This window comes from Cheilinus undulatus, linkage group 3, assembly GCF_018320785.1.
Source record: "Cheilinus undulatus linkage group 3, ASM1832078v1, whole genome shotgun sequence".
NCBI classification, from domain to species: Eukaryota; Metazoa; Chordata; class Actinopteri; order Labriformes; family Labridae; genus Cheilinus; species Cheilinus undulatus.
In genome coordinates, this window is record NC_054867.1 from 31,254,606 (window position 1) to 31,271,204 (window position 16,599).

Below are 16,599 nucleotides of genomic sequence, written 5' to 3' on the forward strand. Positions count from 1 at the left end.
TCAAGATAAATTGCCTCTATGGCCAAAAGACAAAATGTAAAATGTTGATAAATATGACAGAGGCAATTTGCATCAGAAATATTAAGTCGGTATATAGCGACAATCCACCATACGGGTTAAAACATGGGGTCTATGAGGGAAAGATGTGAAGTGAATAAGGGAGGTCCCAGTGGGCTCAGCTGTAGCCTACTTGCGTGGTGACTTGAGATAATAGAGAGACGTGAACGCGCACGTACGAGCCTCCGAGTTCCCACCCATTGCGTCAGCGCGCTCCCTCACCCTCTCCGTCAGCGCGCGTGCTCCGTGCGGGATGCTGGATTGTAGGTGATGATGGCGGAAGGGGAGCAGCGCTGAGTTTCATCTGAGTTCATATCACAGCTGTAGAAACACCTACAACATCGTTTCTCTCCGTCGAGAACTAGCTCGAGACGATGGGGAACGAGGCCAGCATGGAAGGGGAGGGACAGGCGGGACAGCCCGGCCCCGCCGTCCCTGCAGCAGGGGCTCCGGCTTCCATTTCAGCACCACCGGACTCTGGACAGCTCATCAAGCCGAGCAATGGAGCGCCTGTCGGAGGAAGCGGGGCTGCACCCGGGCCGGGGATTAACAGGTAGCTGCGATAGCTAGGACGCTTTTCCGCCGAAGTGTGTTGAGAAATGAGGGTGTCTACGCGGCAGCGTGGCGTGTACCTTCCTATCGTACATCTGTTCACGATGCAGCGTAGATATAGGATCAACAGACTGCGTGTGGATAGACTTGAATGGGTGCTTAATTATTTATTTCAATATCCTTGTCAACACAATTCACCACCTCTTTTGAGAGCCGTTTCTGCTTTTTGGCAGCACCACCCTGCTACTCAACGTCAATATGGGTCCAAGTCAAATCTAATATGCAACGCTTTCGATGAAGAATCAATAATAACGTAAATATAGCCTTCAATAGGAATTTATACGCCCGTTTTCACGGTGTTTGTCCTGAGGCATCAGAGGGTCGGTATCATGAATGAATGAGCGACATTTTTCTCCTCATAGTGAGGAAGTGCCAAGAAAATCTGAATATTTAGGCATGGCTATTTTCTTATAGTGCTAAGATAGCTGGCTAATAAATAAGACATGTCAATGATGCAAAGTGCAGTCGCTCTCACGTTGGAGGGGCTCGTCCGTTTCCAATCCAGGCTGTTTCCTGAACATGCTTCGACATGAATGCCAGTAAATACAAAGTCATTCCTCCCGATGGAAAGGCGTCTGTATCCTGATGACAGCGTATGTGCGATGACAAAGCTACCATCAGATATCACCGGCGTCATTGTGAGCACAGAACCATAACGCATACGATGCCATAGCTGTCTCACTTATCAGACCTCAGTTCAAATCAATAAGCAGCTAGTGGCCCAGTAATTGCTTTTCACTACCATCATGCACAGAAAAAAAGGTAATTTCTTCATGGAGAGTGAGATTGCATCCCTACAGAAGAAATCCAGACACTGAACCCAGACACATTAACAGTGCTATGGTAGCCTCAGAGGACAATATTTCCATTATTGTGGCAGCTACATATGAAAAAAACAAATTGTTTTCATTATATAAGCATCAGAAATATTAGCCCCACATCCAAAATGCAGCCCAGATCATTAGTGTTTAATAACATGTTGTTGCCTGTAGGTCTGTATTTTCTGTGTGGGTGTGTAGGAGGAATTACCCTTCAAACCAGATCTGATATTGCTTTAATTACACAGTTCAACAGTTGTGGACCTGAATATGAACGAGAGGCACAGCTGCATCTTATATTTGCTCCACCAGTTTAGATTTCTTTATGCTACAGCGAACCTTAGTGTCAGGTGAAATTCTTCGGAAAAATTAGTCTTTTGTCCTCAAAGTGTTACTTGACTTGATTCATTACAGAGATGATTGTAAGGTTTAAAGGTGACTCGTACACATGTTCTGCTGCTGGAACTAGAAAATCATACACAGATGGCATTGTTGAGGCCCGTCTGTGTGTCTATATGGGGAAAAAGCCCTCATTCTTCATACTGCAGGCTGGGTTTAAAAGCTCAGAGCTCCCATGTAACAACATGATTCTTTTATGCCTTGATTTCTCTCTGAGACCCACCCTGAGGTGTCTCATAAGGCTATGGGAAGTGCTGAGAAAGGGAGTATATCATCTGGCTGATTAAGATGGTTTTCTTCAGATCATAGGCCTTCACTCAGTGTGAATCTGTGCATGTAAACACTCTTCACCAGATTACTTTTTAGAGTTTTTGAAACATTTAGACAGTAGCTGTGTGTGTAAGACTGTAGACAGTAGACTTTCATCTTAACAGCATTTTCTGAGTTTGTCCATTAATGCAAATAGTGACATAATATGCTTCAGAAGTGAGTTCCACAGGCATTTTGCTCCACAACAGACTATTATTATTTATTCAGTGCAGTCAGAGTGGTGAATCTGAGCTCATATAGGAGGGCGTGCAGCTATGGGAGTCATCCTACTCTTCTGCACAATGTGGTTGTTTTGTTCTCTGATCACGACAGATTTGACTAAGTGCACAGTCATCCTGACCTGATAACCAGAACTGACAAGCTTTCAGAAATGTATGTGTTGAACACATGCTCTTGATATTTCTTATTCACTAAAAAAAATGTGCTGCTTTTTCTTTTATCTTTTCATCTGAAGCAGTGGGGAGCTGTGCTTTCTCCATCATTGTAAAGATGGATGATACAGTACATGATTCAGTTTCATTTCAAATAATTGAGCCTTGTAAATTAGTTTAAATCAAAATTCGATCATGAATCCAGACGCAGCTTCAGTTTGTAAAAGCCATGAAAATAATGGATACAGGCATGTTCAGAGGCACAAACAGGATGCCCTCATAATTAATTTAGCTTCAGCAAAGCACTGCTCACCATGCAGCCTAAACATAGAAAATGGTTATCACAACTCAAACAAATAATGCAAAAGCAGAGGTTAATATTAATGACAGTATGACATACTGAGAAAAAATGGCTGGTTTGTCCAGATAGATACAGTGCTCAAATTTAGAAGAAGGCGAACAGCAAAGCATATAAAGGCTTATTATGAACACTTACGTTATCCTTCATATTTAAGGGATGTATTTTATATTCAGAACAACATACCTTCCCTCTGTGTGTTCGTTACCTAAGACTATAAAAAGTCTGTCTCAAAGGACTCAGGGACTAAGGATGGGGCCACAAAAACAAAACAAAATAACAACAAAACACAACACAACTCAACAGAACATAGCACAACACAACAAACCATAACATACATGGCACAACATAACATAACGTAACATAACATAACATAACATAACATAACATAACATAACGTAACATAACATAAGATGACATAACAACAAAACAAACATAACATTAACACAACACAACACAACATAACATAACAAAACAAACATAACATAACATAACAAAACAAACATAACATAAACACAACATAACATAACATAACAACAAAACAAACATAACATAAACACAACATAACATAACATAAAAACAAAACAAACATAACATAAACACAACATAACATAACATAACATAACATGACATAACAACAAAACAAACATAACATAACGTAAACACAACATAACATAACAACAAAACAAACAAAACATAACATAAACATAACAACATAACATAACAACATAACATAACATAACATAGAACCAAATAACACAACTCAACAACATAGCATAACATAACACAACACAACACAACATAACATACCACATAACACAACATAACATAACATAACATAACATAACATAACATAACATAACAACATAACATAACACTACACAACCTGACACCACACAACACAACAGAACTTGGTACAACACAACACATCATAGCATAGTATTCCACAGTGTAACACAACATAACACAGAAAACCACAACATAGCGTAACACAGTAGAACATGGAACAACACATAAAACAACATAACACACGTTTACCATAACATAAACATACCACATCGTGACATAAGACTACACAACATAACACAACCCAACATGACACCACGTAACAACAAAACAGAACTTAGCACAACACAACGTATCATAACACAAGATACAACATAACACAAATTTACCATGACATCAACATACCACATCATAACATAACCCACGCACAACAAAACATAACATATCACAATATACCACAACAAAACACAAAATAATGTAACACATCATACCATATCATGACACAGCATAGCAAAACAGCGTAATGTTAAGTACCATAAAGTGAAGTAATGCAAAGTAATGTTACGTACAGTAACGTGATATTAAGTTGTTATGTAAAGTGATATAATGTAATGTTACATAAAGTAACATAACAGAAAGCATTGTAACCTGACAATAATATTACTATACAACAAGTCTAATAATACTGGTTATTACAAAAAAATAATACTTTGTAAATTTGATTAAATGAAGGATAAACATATTTATTCACTGTAATTTTGTGTCAGATTTGCCTCTTATTCTGCTTTATCTCTTAATATTTTGTCTGACATTATCCTACTGTCTACTACGTTTTTGGCAAATATCTTCTGTTCACAATAACACTCATCTATGTCCATGTAAGGAAATGTATCCAGTGCCATATTTTAGTTTATAAAAAAAGGCAGTATTTGGCGCCAGGGATACAAAAATTGTTCAGATGCAAAATTGGGAAAATTAGGGATGTCTAAAAGAACAATTTAGCCAGTGGCAGTTTGCCAATAACCATGTTTTTTATTACTTCTTTGGGTGAAACACTCCCTCTGTGCCAGCTTTTTTGTCGTATTTCACAATGAATCAGAAAATGGTTTGTCTAACAGGGGACTTGTTCTTCCCCGTAGAAAAGCTCTTATTTGATTCAGTTTCAGCTTTACTAGATGCCAGAATCAAACTGATTGGACACAACAGAAAAAAACTGGCTACTAAAAACTGAATGCAACATTAATTGCTGTTACCGCTGTCATCTAATACTGATGTGAAACTGAAGCATCTGCACATCCCTAGATAATTGTGTAACATGAGTGAGGGCGACAATAAATTGGCTTTTTCATATTTGTCTCAACCATACTTAGACTAGACTTCGGCTAAAGCTGAAGTCTAGTTTGTTTTCTTTTACAGTTAGCCTCCTTTGTTTCATGCATGAAACCAGAAGGCTGTTTAACAATGCTCAACATAAAAGAATTAATTTCTGTCATCCTGAAAGACTCTTTTAACAATTAAGGTGGAAAAATGTTGCGAGTGAGATGATGAACATTTTGAATCTATCTCTATTTCTGCAGGTCTTCCCATTCGGGCAAACATGGATGACACATGACCTTGATCTATTCGTAACACACAAGAAAAATGTTTTTTCTGTGTTTTTGAAAAAGTGGTGGGAACAAACAACAATATACTATTCTCTGCATTAATTCATAATTAATCAAGAACAAATGAGATTCTGGCTGCCATCTTTGTTTTGTTCAGGAATATGAGTCAACTTAAGCTACAAGCGATCAGAACTGTGCCTCTTACTATATGTGCACATTATCTGACAACAAAGCGCTGCTGTAACACACTTTGTATGCCCCCATTAGGATCTAGTGTTATCTTGGGTTCTGCATCATGTGCTAAGTCTCGTCCTCTGTGACATTCTGCAAAGTTTCATCATCAAATCTTCTGCCTTGGAGCAGCATGTTGGAGAATACATTGTCTCTACAGTTAGCTTTCCCTCAACCATGTCTCGGCTGCTCATTAATATTGTATATTTTCTCCAGGGTTTGCCAAACTTGTCTTAAAATAAATGATGAAATGTCTGCAAACATTGAAAATGAGAAGTGCCCTGGTCTTAGACACAGCAGTCGTCCAGTAATTTGCTAAGGGAATATTGTAACTGCCTCAGCCTGGATTTTATCACAGCTTCTGTCATTTTCATAATGGTCACCAAAATAAGAAAATGTGTATTGGTCATATTTTTTATAGAAATAGTGAATTTATGTAAGATCCCATTCGTTCAATATAACACCAGTAATAGCTGATATAAAGCTCACACCTTTTACAGTCTTGGGGTTCACCTGACACATAATGGAAGTATTTGCTGAGTAAGCATACCTTTTTTTTTTTACCTTCCTTTGACTTCACTAAGTCATGAATATTATCAGACATTTCACAGTGGATAATCCTCCACATGATGTCTTTAACATCCATTTACAATCAAACAATGTATTTGGACATGCCTCCAGGTCTGAAGTATCCTGTACCTTTCTGGTTTGACCTTTAGATATGACTAAACTGACAGCATAGGATATGTTTCAGGAGCCCGAGTCACTCTGGTTCGTTTACAGGGGACGATAGGGAAATCGATAAGAGACATATAGAATCTCCATTATAGAGATGATGATACACATATACTCTTTCAGGATGAAATTATGCACCTGCTGCTTTTAACTGTTTCAGGGCTGTACTGTTTTTTTTTGTCAGGGTGGGGCTACTTGGATTTTGTTGATGAGTGAACACTCAGAGTTAAGTTGCAGGTTAACTCTTGTTACTATATTTATAACCAGATGAATTAAGAATGTTTTTAGCTCATATTAGAGTCTGCTTAGGGCCTCACTTTGTCCAGATGTGGCCCTTACTGGCATATCAGTATCGGCAGATATTAGCTTAAAAAGGGAATAGCAGTATTTCTGCCAATATTTAACACCAATATTTTGTCTGTAAAAATCTGCCTGTATTAGCTGTAACTACCAGTACAAACAAATAATTAGGTTGAGTTTTAGGCTGGGCCAACATATCTACTTTAGCTGAAGTCTTTTTCTTTATTATCATCATTACCTACACTTTAAAGTGTGATTTATGAACTGAAATTTATTCTAAAACTTTAAACTGTGATTTCAGGACTGTAGTTTTAGGCCTGAACTAAATTTGGGGCTGACATGTTTAACTGTAGGTTGGCTTGTTGTTGACATCCCTGAATAGCTACATCATGTGTTTAATGAAACACCATTAAAGCTCCTGTGAGGAACTTTCTCTTCACTTGGATTTTGGCGCCCCCTGCAGACAAAACAATGCAATTCTAAAATCTTACTGATCTTGTTCTGTAAACATGTAAGCTCATTCATTTAAACCTCAACATGTCCATCTTTTTAATCAGCCAGCTGTGTGTTGAATATTGTGATGATTTTTTAAATGCTATGAAAAGGCTTCATCTCATTCCTTCCCTGCAGCAGTGTTTATAAGCCCAAGAAGTTACCTTTTAAAATTTCAATTTTTGTTGCTAACTGTCTGGCTTGCTTTTGTTGGTTCTAAAAATGAATCAATCTGTTTCATAACCTGATAAAACCTCCTCATAGGAACTTCAATGATAGTCAATGATAGTGCAAGAGTAGGCTGAGAAAAATAATTCCCTTTAGTGTTTGTACCAGCAGCTCTTAACTCATCCAAAAACTGTGGTGTGAAAGGTTTTATGCACTACCATCTACTTCCTGTATCAAATCAGCTTCCTATTTTCATCACTGTATGAATCTTCACTTCTATCAGAGGACAGAGACTAATCATATCACCTGAAATGTTGAATAGTACCTTGCTGCATGTATTACTTAGGCTGCGCTGAAAATCTTACCCTCTTTCCGCCTCCTTACGACGGAAGTTTCATGGGGAGCTCCCATTACAGAAGATTGTCAGCTTACAAACCCTTAAACCTTTCACTATCCACTTGGTGATAAAACAGGCAATTTATAGTGCTTTAGATGCAAAGTCACAAGTAGCTCTCGGTGGACTCCCATTTACTGATGTAAGAGAATATCTAAAGTCTTTTGAAAAGGTGTCTTCCATCTTTTTGTGGTGCTATTGAAGTGCCTGTGACTTAAATCAGTGATGTTTTATGTGAAACTACCCTCTCTCTGAGAACAATGCCCCATCAGTCGCTGTTGGTTAGTCGAGCATTTTCCTTTTGAGTCTGAAACCGAGACAGAGTGGTGGTCAGCACGCTATCAGGGCTGAAATTTTAATCCAACGGAGCAGTAATGGTTTGAAAAGTGAAGATTCTGCTTCACGACTGACAGTGAAAGACAGAACCCCTGCTGAGAGCGGAACAAGGTTCGAGTTGTGCAGAAGCTCAAGTGATCAGCTGTGACTCATAATTGCTAACATGCTCCATTTGAATCCTTTTATTCGTCCTTTTATTAGCACCAGTCTCTCTCTGTGGATGCAGAGCTGCTGCTGAGACTGTCTTTGAAGATGACGGCCATGACAAAACAAGGCCTAAGTTGTTATGACAGCGGAAATCCTCCATTTCTATTTAACTATTGGTGTGAACGCCTGAGGGCATAAGCAAGAAAACCAAAAGTTTGTAATGTAGTTGTCTGATACACCAACTTTAATTCATCTAAAAAACGTTACAGAGGGAATAAGAGAACTGCTTTAAGAGTAAAAACCAGCCACAAGGAGCACTTCTCAGAAACTGATAGAGGCCATATAAAATATTCAACATATGCCTCTCTGTTGGCCAGTGTTTTGAGTAGTCTGATATCACACTTTGAGCAACAATAAAATCTTTTAATGGCATGTGGACTGAGTGCATCTCACAGATGAAGGCCTCCAAAATATAGCTCTCAGAGAGAAGTGCTCTTCCTTCTGAAATTAAGTAGAGTTCACTGGAATGAAACCCACTCGAGAAATCATTAGACGCAGCTCATTTAGAAAATGTAGTTAGATTAATATGTATAAGCTTCATATTTACAGCACAGGGAGAAAATGTTGTTAGATGCACAAACTAGGTAGATGAAGTAATAAAACAAAGCAAATTAAAGGCCTTCAGGCTTCTAAGGTTCCTGTTCTCATATTTCCCCTTTTCCAAGAATAACCAGCTCTTTCCTTTAGTTTACAAAAACAGCTGCATTGGTTTCTTTCGATGTGACAAATGAAGAATCAAGCTTTATATTGGATTCATTTATGATTTAGTTTTTCTTTCATACAAGATTTATTTTGTTATATTGTTAACCTATAATATGGCATATGGCTGTCAGAATTATGATACTTTGATACTTCTCAAAACCATGTGTTGAAAAACAGTACAATCTCTGTTGATTATATTATTAATGGTACTCAAAAATACGGGTGCCTTTAAAAAAAAAGAAAGATCTTTGGTCTTATTTCTAATCCAAAACTGCCTTAAACAGGAAGAGTTAGAAAAGCCTAAGTAGCCCTATTATGTTTGAAAAAATTTAAAACCAAACATAGCCAACATTTGTGGCAATTTAGACAGTGGCCTGGTGTTTGCCTAAATTTTTTGAAGAAATTATTTGAGTGCCTGATATTTGTTTATTGTTTCCAATGATCACAAAACAGGTATGAATATCATGTAATGTTTACTATAATCTTATTGTAGTGCAAAATCTGATACTGTGTTAATCCTGTCATGGTTAATCCGAATTCAACACCCATTTATTCAGTCCTATGGAGGTTTTGGATGCATCTCACTGTGAGAAACACTGAATTCACTGAGCAAAGACAATAATATTCCATTAATAAGGCTTATCAAATTTTTTTTACTGTTTTTTCGAATTGGTCATACATATTTTCTTTATGTTCAGCTGACTTTGTGGCACTCAAGCATTGCTTTCTATCCTAATTTTTACCACCAATTTATTAAGGATTTATTTCACATATTTTGGATGATTTTTTTTCCCATTTCAGAGTTATTATGCTACGTTAAGGCGTAACACAAAGCAGTTTTCTTCTCGGTGGCAGACTCAGGTTTTTTTAGGGGTACGGATGAAAATGACCAGGACACTTTTGTAAATGAGATTCTTAATCTCAATGAGGTTTTCCTGGTTAAATAAAAGTAAATAAATAAGAATTAAAAAGGGGAACTTGTTATATGCGGTAGGAAAACAAAATAGAAAACTCGTCATACATTTAAAGTTACATAATTAGAAAAGCCTGGTTAAATCCATTTGGAGAGTACTCTTCTGTGATCCACTGACCTCCCGATGACCTTTTTCTTGTACCACAGGATGAGACATAATATTAATAAAGTGATGATTTACGATCAGGATTGTGCATTGTGTTATATTTTGGAGTTGACCGGATCCTTTGCACATGTTTCCGGCTGTTTGGATCAATCTGCTCTACGTGGATTGATGCGGTTTGGTAGCAGCTCTGCAAATAAATCTGGTGCATATTTCAAGCGGAGCATAGTGGCACTTCTGGGACGCTGGAGACAGACTAGAGCATGAGCAGTTGAATTGCAAAGACTGACTAGAAAGTAAGCGGTTTGCCCTGCAGTGCCCTTCATGAGTGGATCACGGCACAGCCGGTGTATGTGGAAATTAGAGGTTAGGGCACCGGAGGGGAAATTAGCGCCCCTCTGAGTCTTCTAGTGTTTCTTCTTTTTTCTTCATTTTAAAACAAACTAACAATCCTATGCTCCTTTATGACTACACATGACCAGGTGGTCATCACTCTCTGATGACCTTAATGAAATAGTTCTGTCAGGTTTAAGAAATGTAGCATGAGAGGCATAAAAACTCAGTTTGTCATTGAACAGGATGGTGTTTGGTTGCATCATAGAGAATTTTTTTTTGTTGGTCTGGGATGGGAAGTTTATGACCGTGGGATTGATGCAGCTGGCTGAAATATTCTCTCCCTGCTGTTGCATAAGAGGATGTAAGGTGTGATGTGGATGAGACCTTGAGGTTGATGAGCACTGTTGCGTTTCAATATGTGGCTCTATCCCATACAACTTTCTATCCTGAATAAGAACGATTCTGTATTCCATTAATGCAATCACTTTTATTTTAATTAGTACATTTTGAATCAAAGCAAAAATGCAAATCAGCCTCTTTATCCACAATTAATGACTTTATTCATTTATCCGTTTTAATGAATTCTGATTTAAATGTTTATTTTGATTAAATTCTATAACAACCACTTTAAGGTTGCACTGCAGCAAAGAAGTGCCCTTTGCTTTGTTGGACCCTTGCTTTATGCTCACGAAGTAGAGAAAGATATTTCCTCTATGCTGCAGTGATGCATATTTGGAAACCAGTTCTTGCTGGTGTTGTTTTGGGTCATGGTGTTAAGGCTGGTTAAGTGATTCTTGTGGAAGACAAATGTTGGTGTTCTTGTACACAAGTGTGAAGGGTTTTTGTTTCATAAGTGCATCTTCAACATTAGTTTCACTGCTGTGTTTTGCTGCAGAAAAAAATACTGTGTAAGGAAACTCACTAAACAGAGAAAAGTGTATCACAAAATATAATTTTACATCATATACTATAAGAGAGTAAAATAGTACTTGTACTGATGTTAAGTTGATAATATCAAGTTGAAGAAGGACTACTAACCATTTTGTGTGCTCTCTGTCATCTCTCTATTAGACCTTCGCCATCAGACCCCGGACCTAAAGCAGGAGTCCAGAGCAGTCACGGGCCAGGGGACAGGTTGGCCTCTCATGACACCCCTCAGCATGCTGCATCGCAGGGGGAGCAGGGCCAGGGTCATGTGGCGAGGAAGAGTCTACAGGTGGATTTGGGGAGCAGCAGGACTGGGAGGTCTCCCTCTGTGTCCCCCGACCGCGGCAGTGTTCCCACCTCCCCTTATTCTGTGCCACAAATTGCGCCCATGCCCAGCAGCAAACTCTGCCCTGTCTGCAAAACCACTGACCTGATGGGCACTGGGGATGACAAGCCCAATGTGAACACCTGCACACAGTGCCGCTCCATGGTGTGCAACCAGTGTGGCTTCAACCCCAATCCTCACCTCACAGAGGTAAGCCCTGCTGCTTAGCTGGACCAATAATACAAATGTGTCCCATGCACATTTTTCCTCCTTTCATCCTAGTTTAATAGTAGTTTATCTAACAAACCACCATAGACATGTAGCAGAGCTGTTACTGCTGTCATTCTACACAGGGTAGGTTAGGTTAGCATCTGCTTTGGTGCATTCACATGATAAAAACACCACTGAAAATGAAAGAAAACAAAGAGTATACATACAGGCATACTGTACAACTACCCAGGAGTTAGTGCAGTTACAATATTATACTCAAGTATAATATTGAGTATTTAAGGATAAAAGTTTAATAAATGTAGGATGTAGGACAACACTTATTTCACAGATCCATGATGGATTGGCAGCTGTAGAAAATGGATATTTAAGATCTGAGTGAATTAAAAAAGCCATATTTTTTACAACCCAATTTCCTTAAAAGTTGGGACATTAACTGAAATGTCAATAAAACTCTATGTAGCTATTTGAAAAACACTACAACCCTGTATTTAAATGAAAATAGTGTAAAACCCATATTAAATGTTAAAACTGAGATTTTTTGGTGTTATCACACTGTTACAGTTGTCCTTTCAGTGTCCATAGTCATCAAGATACAATAGCTTTAAAGACAACCATGACATTAGATTCACCCACTTCCTGGCTTAAGGCCTTTCGTGTGAGGTAAAAGTGGCTGGATGCTAACATCAGCTGTTGTCTGAGTTTAGCCAATAGGGTTGAAACAACATTTTACCTCCAAGTTTCCATTCTCTTCAAAATTACTGAGTAATCACAGTTTTACACATGTTGCATCCTTGTACACAAAGAAATAAGAAGTTTGGATGTTTCTGAGCTTCCACATTGAGTGTTGCATCAGAGGAAAAATTAAAATGGTTTAGCTTGGCCTGAAATTGGCTTAACCCACACAGTGTTCCATGAATGAAATATGGGGAGAAAAAAATCTAAATAATAGAAAATCTGTTAACAGAAAGAGAGAATATTCTTTACAGTCTATGATACTGATTTTATAAGTCAAACTTGGTCAATATAATTAAGCTTTTTTGACAAATGGCTCTTTAATGTCAAAGTGAAAACAAATTTCAACAAAGTGATGTCAATTAGATAAAATCTATAATGCAAAATAAGTGACTGCATAACATTTACCCACTTTTATTTAGTAGATGCGGCTTTCTGCTATCACAGCACTGAATCTGTGTTAAAAGGTCTCAATCAGGTTTGCACATCTGGACACTGAAATTTTACTCCTTTCTTCTTCACAAAACTGCTCAAGCTCTGTCAGGTTGCATGGGGATTAGGCGTGAACAGCCCTGTACAAGTTGAGCCACAGGTTTTCTATTGGATTGAGATCAGGGCTTTGACTTGGTCACTCCAGAACATTCACCTTGTTGTCTTTAAACAATTTCTGTGTAGCTTTCACTGCATGCTTCAGGTCATTGCATGTTAGATAGTTCTTCTGCAGACTGAATAAGATTGTCCTCCAGGATTTTCTATATTTTTCTGTATTTGTTTCAACCTCCACCTTTACAAGCCTTAGTGCTGGCTGCTAAGAAGCATCCCCACAGCATGATGCTGCCACCAATGTGCTTCACAGTGGGAATGGTTTGTTTGCAGTGTTGTGCAGTGTTTGGCACCCACCAAACATAGCGTCTGATGGCCATAAAGCACCATTTTGGTCTCATGAGGTCACTTGGCCTTCAAATCTCCCACATGGCGTCGTGAACTCCAGTTGAGATGTAATCTGAGTTTTCTTCAATAGTGTTTTTCTCTTTGCCACTCTCCTACAAAGCTTTAACTAGTGATGAACTGGACAACAGTTGTTGTATGCAGAGTCTCTATCATCTCAGCTGCTGAAGCTTGTAACTCTTTCATAGGTGTCTTGATGGCCTCTCTCACTAGTCTCCTTTCTTGCAGGGTCGCTCAATTTATGAGTATGGCCTGATCTAGGCAGTTATGCCATATTCCTTCCATTTTTTCACGATAGATTTAACTGAACTCTGGGGGATGTTCAGTGCCTTGGTAATGTGTTTTATATCCATCCCTGATACCTTGTCTCTGAATTGCTTGGAGTATTCTTTTGTCCTTATGGTGTAATGGTAGCCAAGACTACTTATCAATCAGTGAGTGGACCTTCCACACACAGGTGTATTTATACTACAATCACTTGAGACACAATTTGAACACTTTTCATAGGCACTTTATATCTGGCTTATATATAGGAACACAATGTCTTATATAATTTTTTTTGTTCATTTTCTCTTGACTGAAAACAGCTCTGTCATAAGTAGTCATAGCATTCATAATAGGTATGTATCTTAAGGTTATTGTGTCTCTAATAGATCACAGTGTATACATTACTGCAGTGCATTGTAAAGTATGATAACATGAGTCTCTTACAGTGAGGCTACATTTTAACATTGTGTAGAGGTAGGTGACTCAGGTGGTTGAAATAATTGTCATTAATTCTCTGTGACATTTGTGAGTAATGCCACCAATGACTATTGTTTCTCATTTGGCTGAGAAACAATAGTCATCACTGGAGTGCACCAACTGGGCTGGAGTGCACCGACTGAAGCGAGGTTATGAATCAGATTCATGCTGGTTCAGAGCTGCGAGCATCCTGAGCGTAGCCATTGTTCATCTTGATTTGTTAAGTATTTAATGTTCTTTTGGCCTCATGATTTTTCATCCCCAAAGAGCTGGTTACCCCATTACTCTTTCCAGTAACACATTGGCCACTTCCTGTTTGCTGTAATGAATCCTGGGTCTCTCATCTTAAGCGAGTTCTTTGTTCTTTTGCAGCTAATACAACAAACTAAAAGCACATAACCGTTGAACAAAGCTGCATCCATCGTTTCTGACAGGCCCGAGTGAGCATCCAAACCGTGCCCAGAGCCTCTCCCAAACAAAGCCTTTACCAACACCACTACTGACCGCGGCAGCACACATATCCCCCCTCTTTCACATTCATTCATATGCATCTAAACAGTCATCAGTGTTAACAGGTAGCTGAGAAAGCCTATTGCCTTCATCCAAAAATAAATCACTTGCCTAATTTGAATTAGGCCATGCTTCACTGTTACTGTGAGTCAAGTGTGGCTGTGTCATCTGTCACAAAGTTTCACATCAACTCCAGTGAGTCATGTTGCAAAATTGCAGCCAAGATGCAATGTCAGTTAAGCTGGCCTACAGGCTATCAGAGCAACTGTAGGATGAATAAATACTAGGATTTGGGGAAGTAAACACTTTGTTTTTTGAACTTTTGTTGTGTTCATGTGGATGTGTGATTGCATGAGTGCATGTTTGTGTGTTGAGGAGAGAGATTCTGCAGAAGTCGGAAGTGGTGGGAGATGGAAGGACTAGAAAAGGAATGCGTGGAGCAAAGTGGAGACAGACAGTGAAGAATAGATGATGGCAGCGAGTGAAGGAGAGCATGGCAGTAAAGAGATCTGTGGAGGTGGATGTTATGGGTATTTTTCAGCTCAACCTTGGTGAGCTTGTCAGATGCTGACAGGGAGGGAGAGAGTGACAAGGAGGGATAGCACTCAGCCTCTGGAGACCCAAAGATTTACCCCCCTAACCTACTTAGCATGGATTGGGCTTTAGCCTCACTGCGGCAGATCAAACAGAAACCTTATCGTTCATCAGTTAAATTGATGATGGCTGCGTTGTTGGAAGCAAGGTAATGATAATGCTGAAGATGTTGATAATGAGGAAGACTGCAGTGATGGTGAGGACAGGTTTTCCTCTTCAGATATTTTGGTAAAAAGAAGACACACTAAGAGTTTTTTCATTGATTTTAAGGTTGAATATGAAACTAGATGTCCAGTTGACATTAGATTTTAGCAGCAGTTTCTCAGACTGAAACAAATCCAGTTGTTCTGAATGACTTCAGCTGTTTGTAGGACTTATTTTAAGTATTTTAGACCAAACAAAGTCTTAAAACTGAAGGACGCTTTATCCCATCACTGTGAACAAACACCATGTATATTTAGTGTCCTTAATGCTTTGTGTGGATGTACCATAACTTGTACTGAAATGGTTTGATATCCAAAAGATTAGACTGCATATGTAGGTGGTCTGGGATGCCTTCATCCAGACTGGATTGGTTGTGTAGTCAAAAGGAGTACTGGGATGCAAAAGGCCACCCCATCAACTGACGTGATTTGCTGTGTTCTGCTAGAAAGCAAATAGCCTGTCTATTCATTATTATGTCAATTCATTGTTGCTTAGAAGGATGGGAATTGTTACTCGTGTTAGTGATCAGACTTCTTGGCCCAGCTTAGTGATAATAACTGTTTCATCAGCTTTTATATGGCTCTTCATTTAGTACCATTTCGCCTTTTTATATCTGTATACAACAACAGAAAAAAAGAAAAAAAAAGAGGGTTGGAGCTCTTCATCTCTCACTCTCACAGTTCATCTGACATGCTGTCTATCTCAGAATGGAAATACACACTACAACTTTTGATATCAAATCATATTAAACTTCCATTTTAGGTTAGGGTTAGGATACAAAAAGTTAAAAGTAAAAACCCTGACCTGCAAAATATAAAAACAAAATGTTTTTAAAAAGACTAGAAAACAGTCTAATCTCAGGAAAAAGCTCATCCTTCATGAAAGCATTCCAATTCAGCAAGCGTAGCTTAAGTAGCTCTGTTAGCTGTGAAAGCTATGTAGCTAACATAGCTAATGCTAAGCTAACAAAACAACTACGTAGGTACGCTCTCTACATAGCTATATTAGCTGAAGCTACATTTGCTAAACCCACATAGTCAGAGCTAACCAGACTACATTGGCTTATGTAGTA

The 16,599-nt window shown here is 38.6% G+C and overlaps 1 protein-coding gene across 1 annotated transcript in view; it reads left to right on the forward strand.

Annotated features, from left to right (window-relative positions):
• Positions 1 to 319: 319 nt before the first annotated feature.
• Positions 320 to 16,599, forward strand: part of bsnb (bassoon (presynaptic cytomatrix protein) b) — a 108,956-nt gene continuing 92,676 nt past the window's right edge. The window contains exons 1-2 of the mRNA XM_041782911.1: positions 320 to 610; positions 11,384 to 11,774. Of these exons, the coding sequence (XP_041638845.1) occupies positions 432 to 610; positions 11,384 to 11,774 (570 nt within the window). The 5' untranslated portion in view covers positions 320 to 431. The remainder of the gene's footprint in view (positions 611 to 11,383; positions 11,775 to 16,599) is intronic.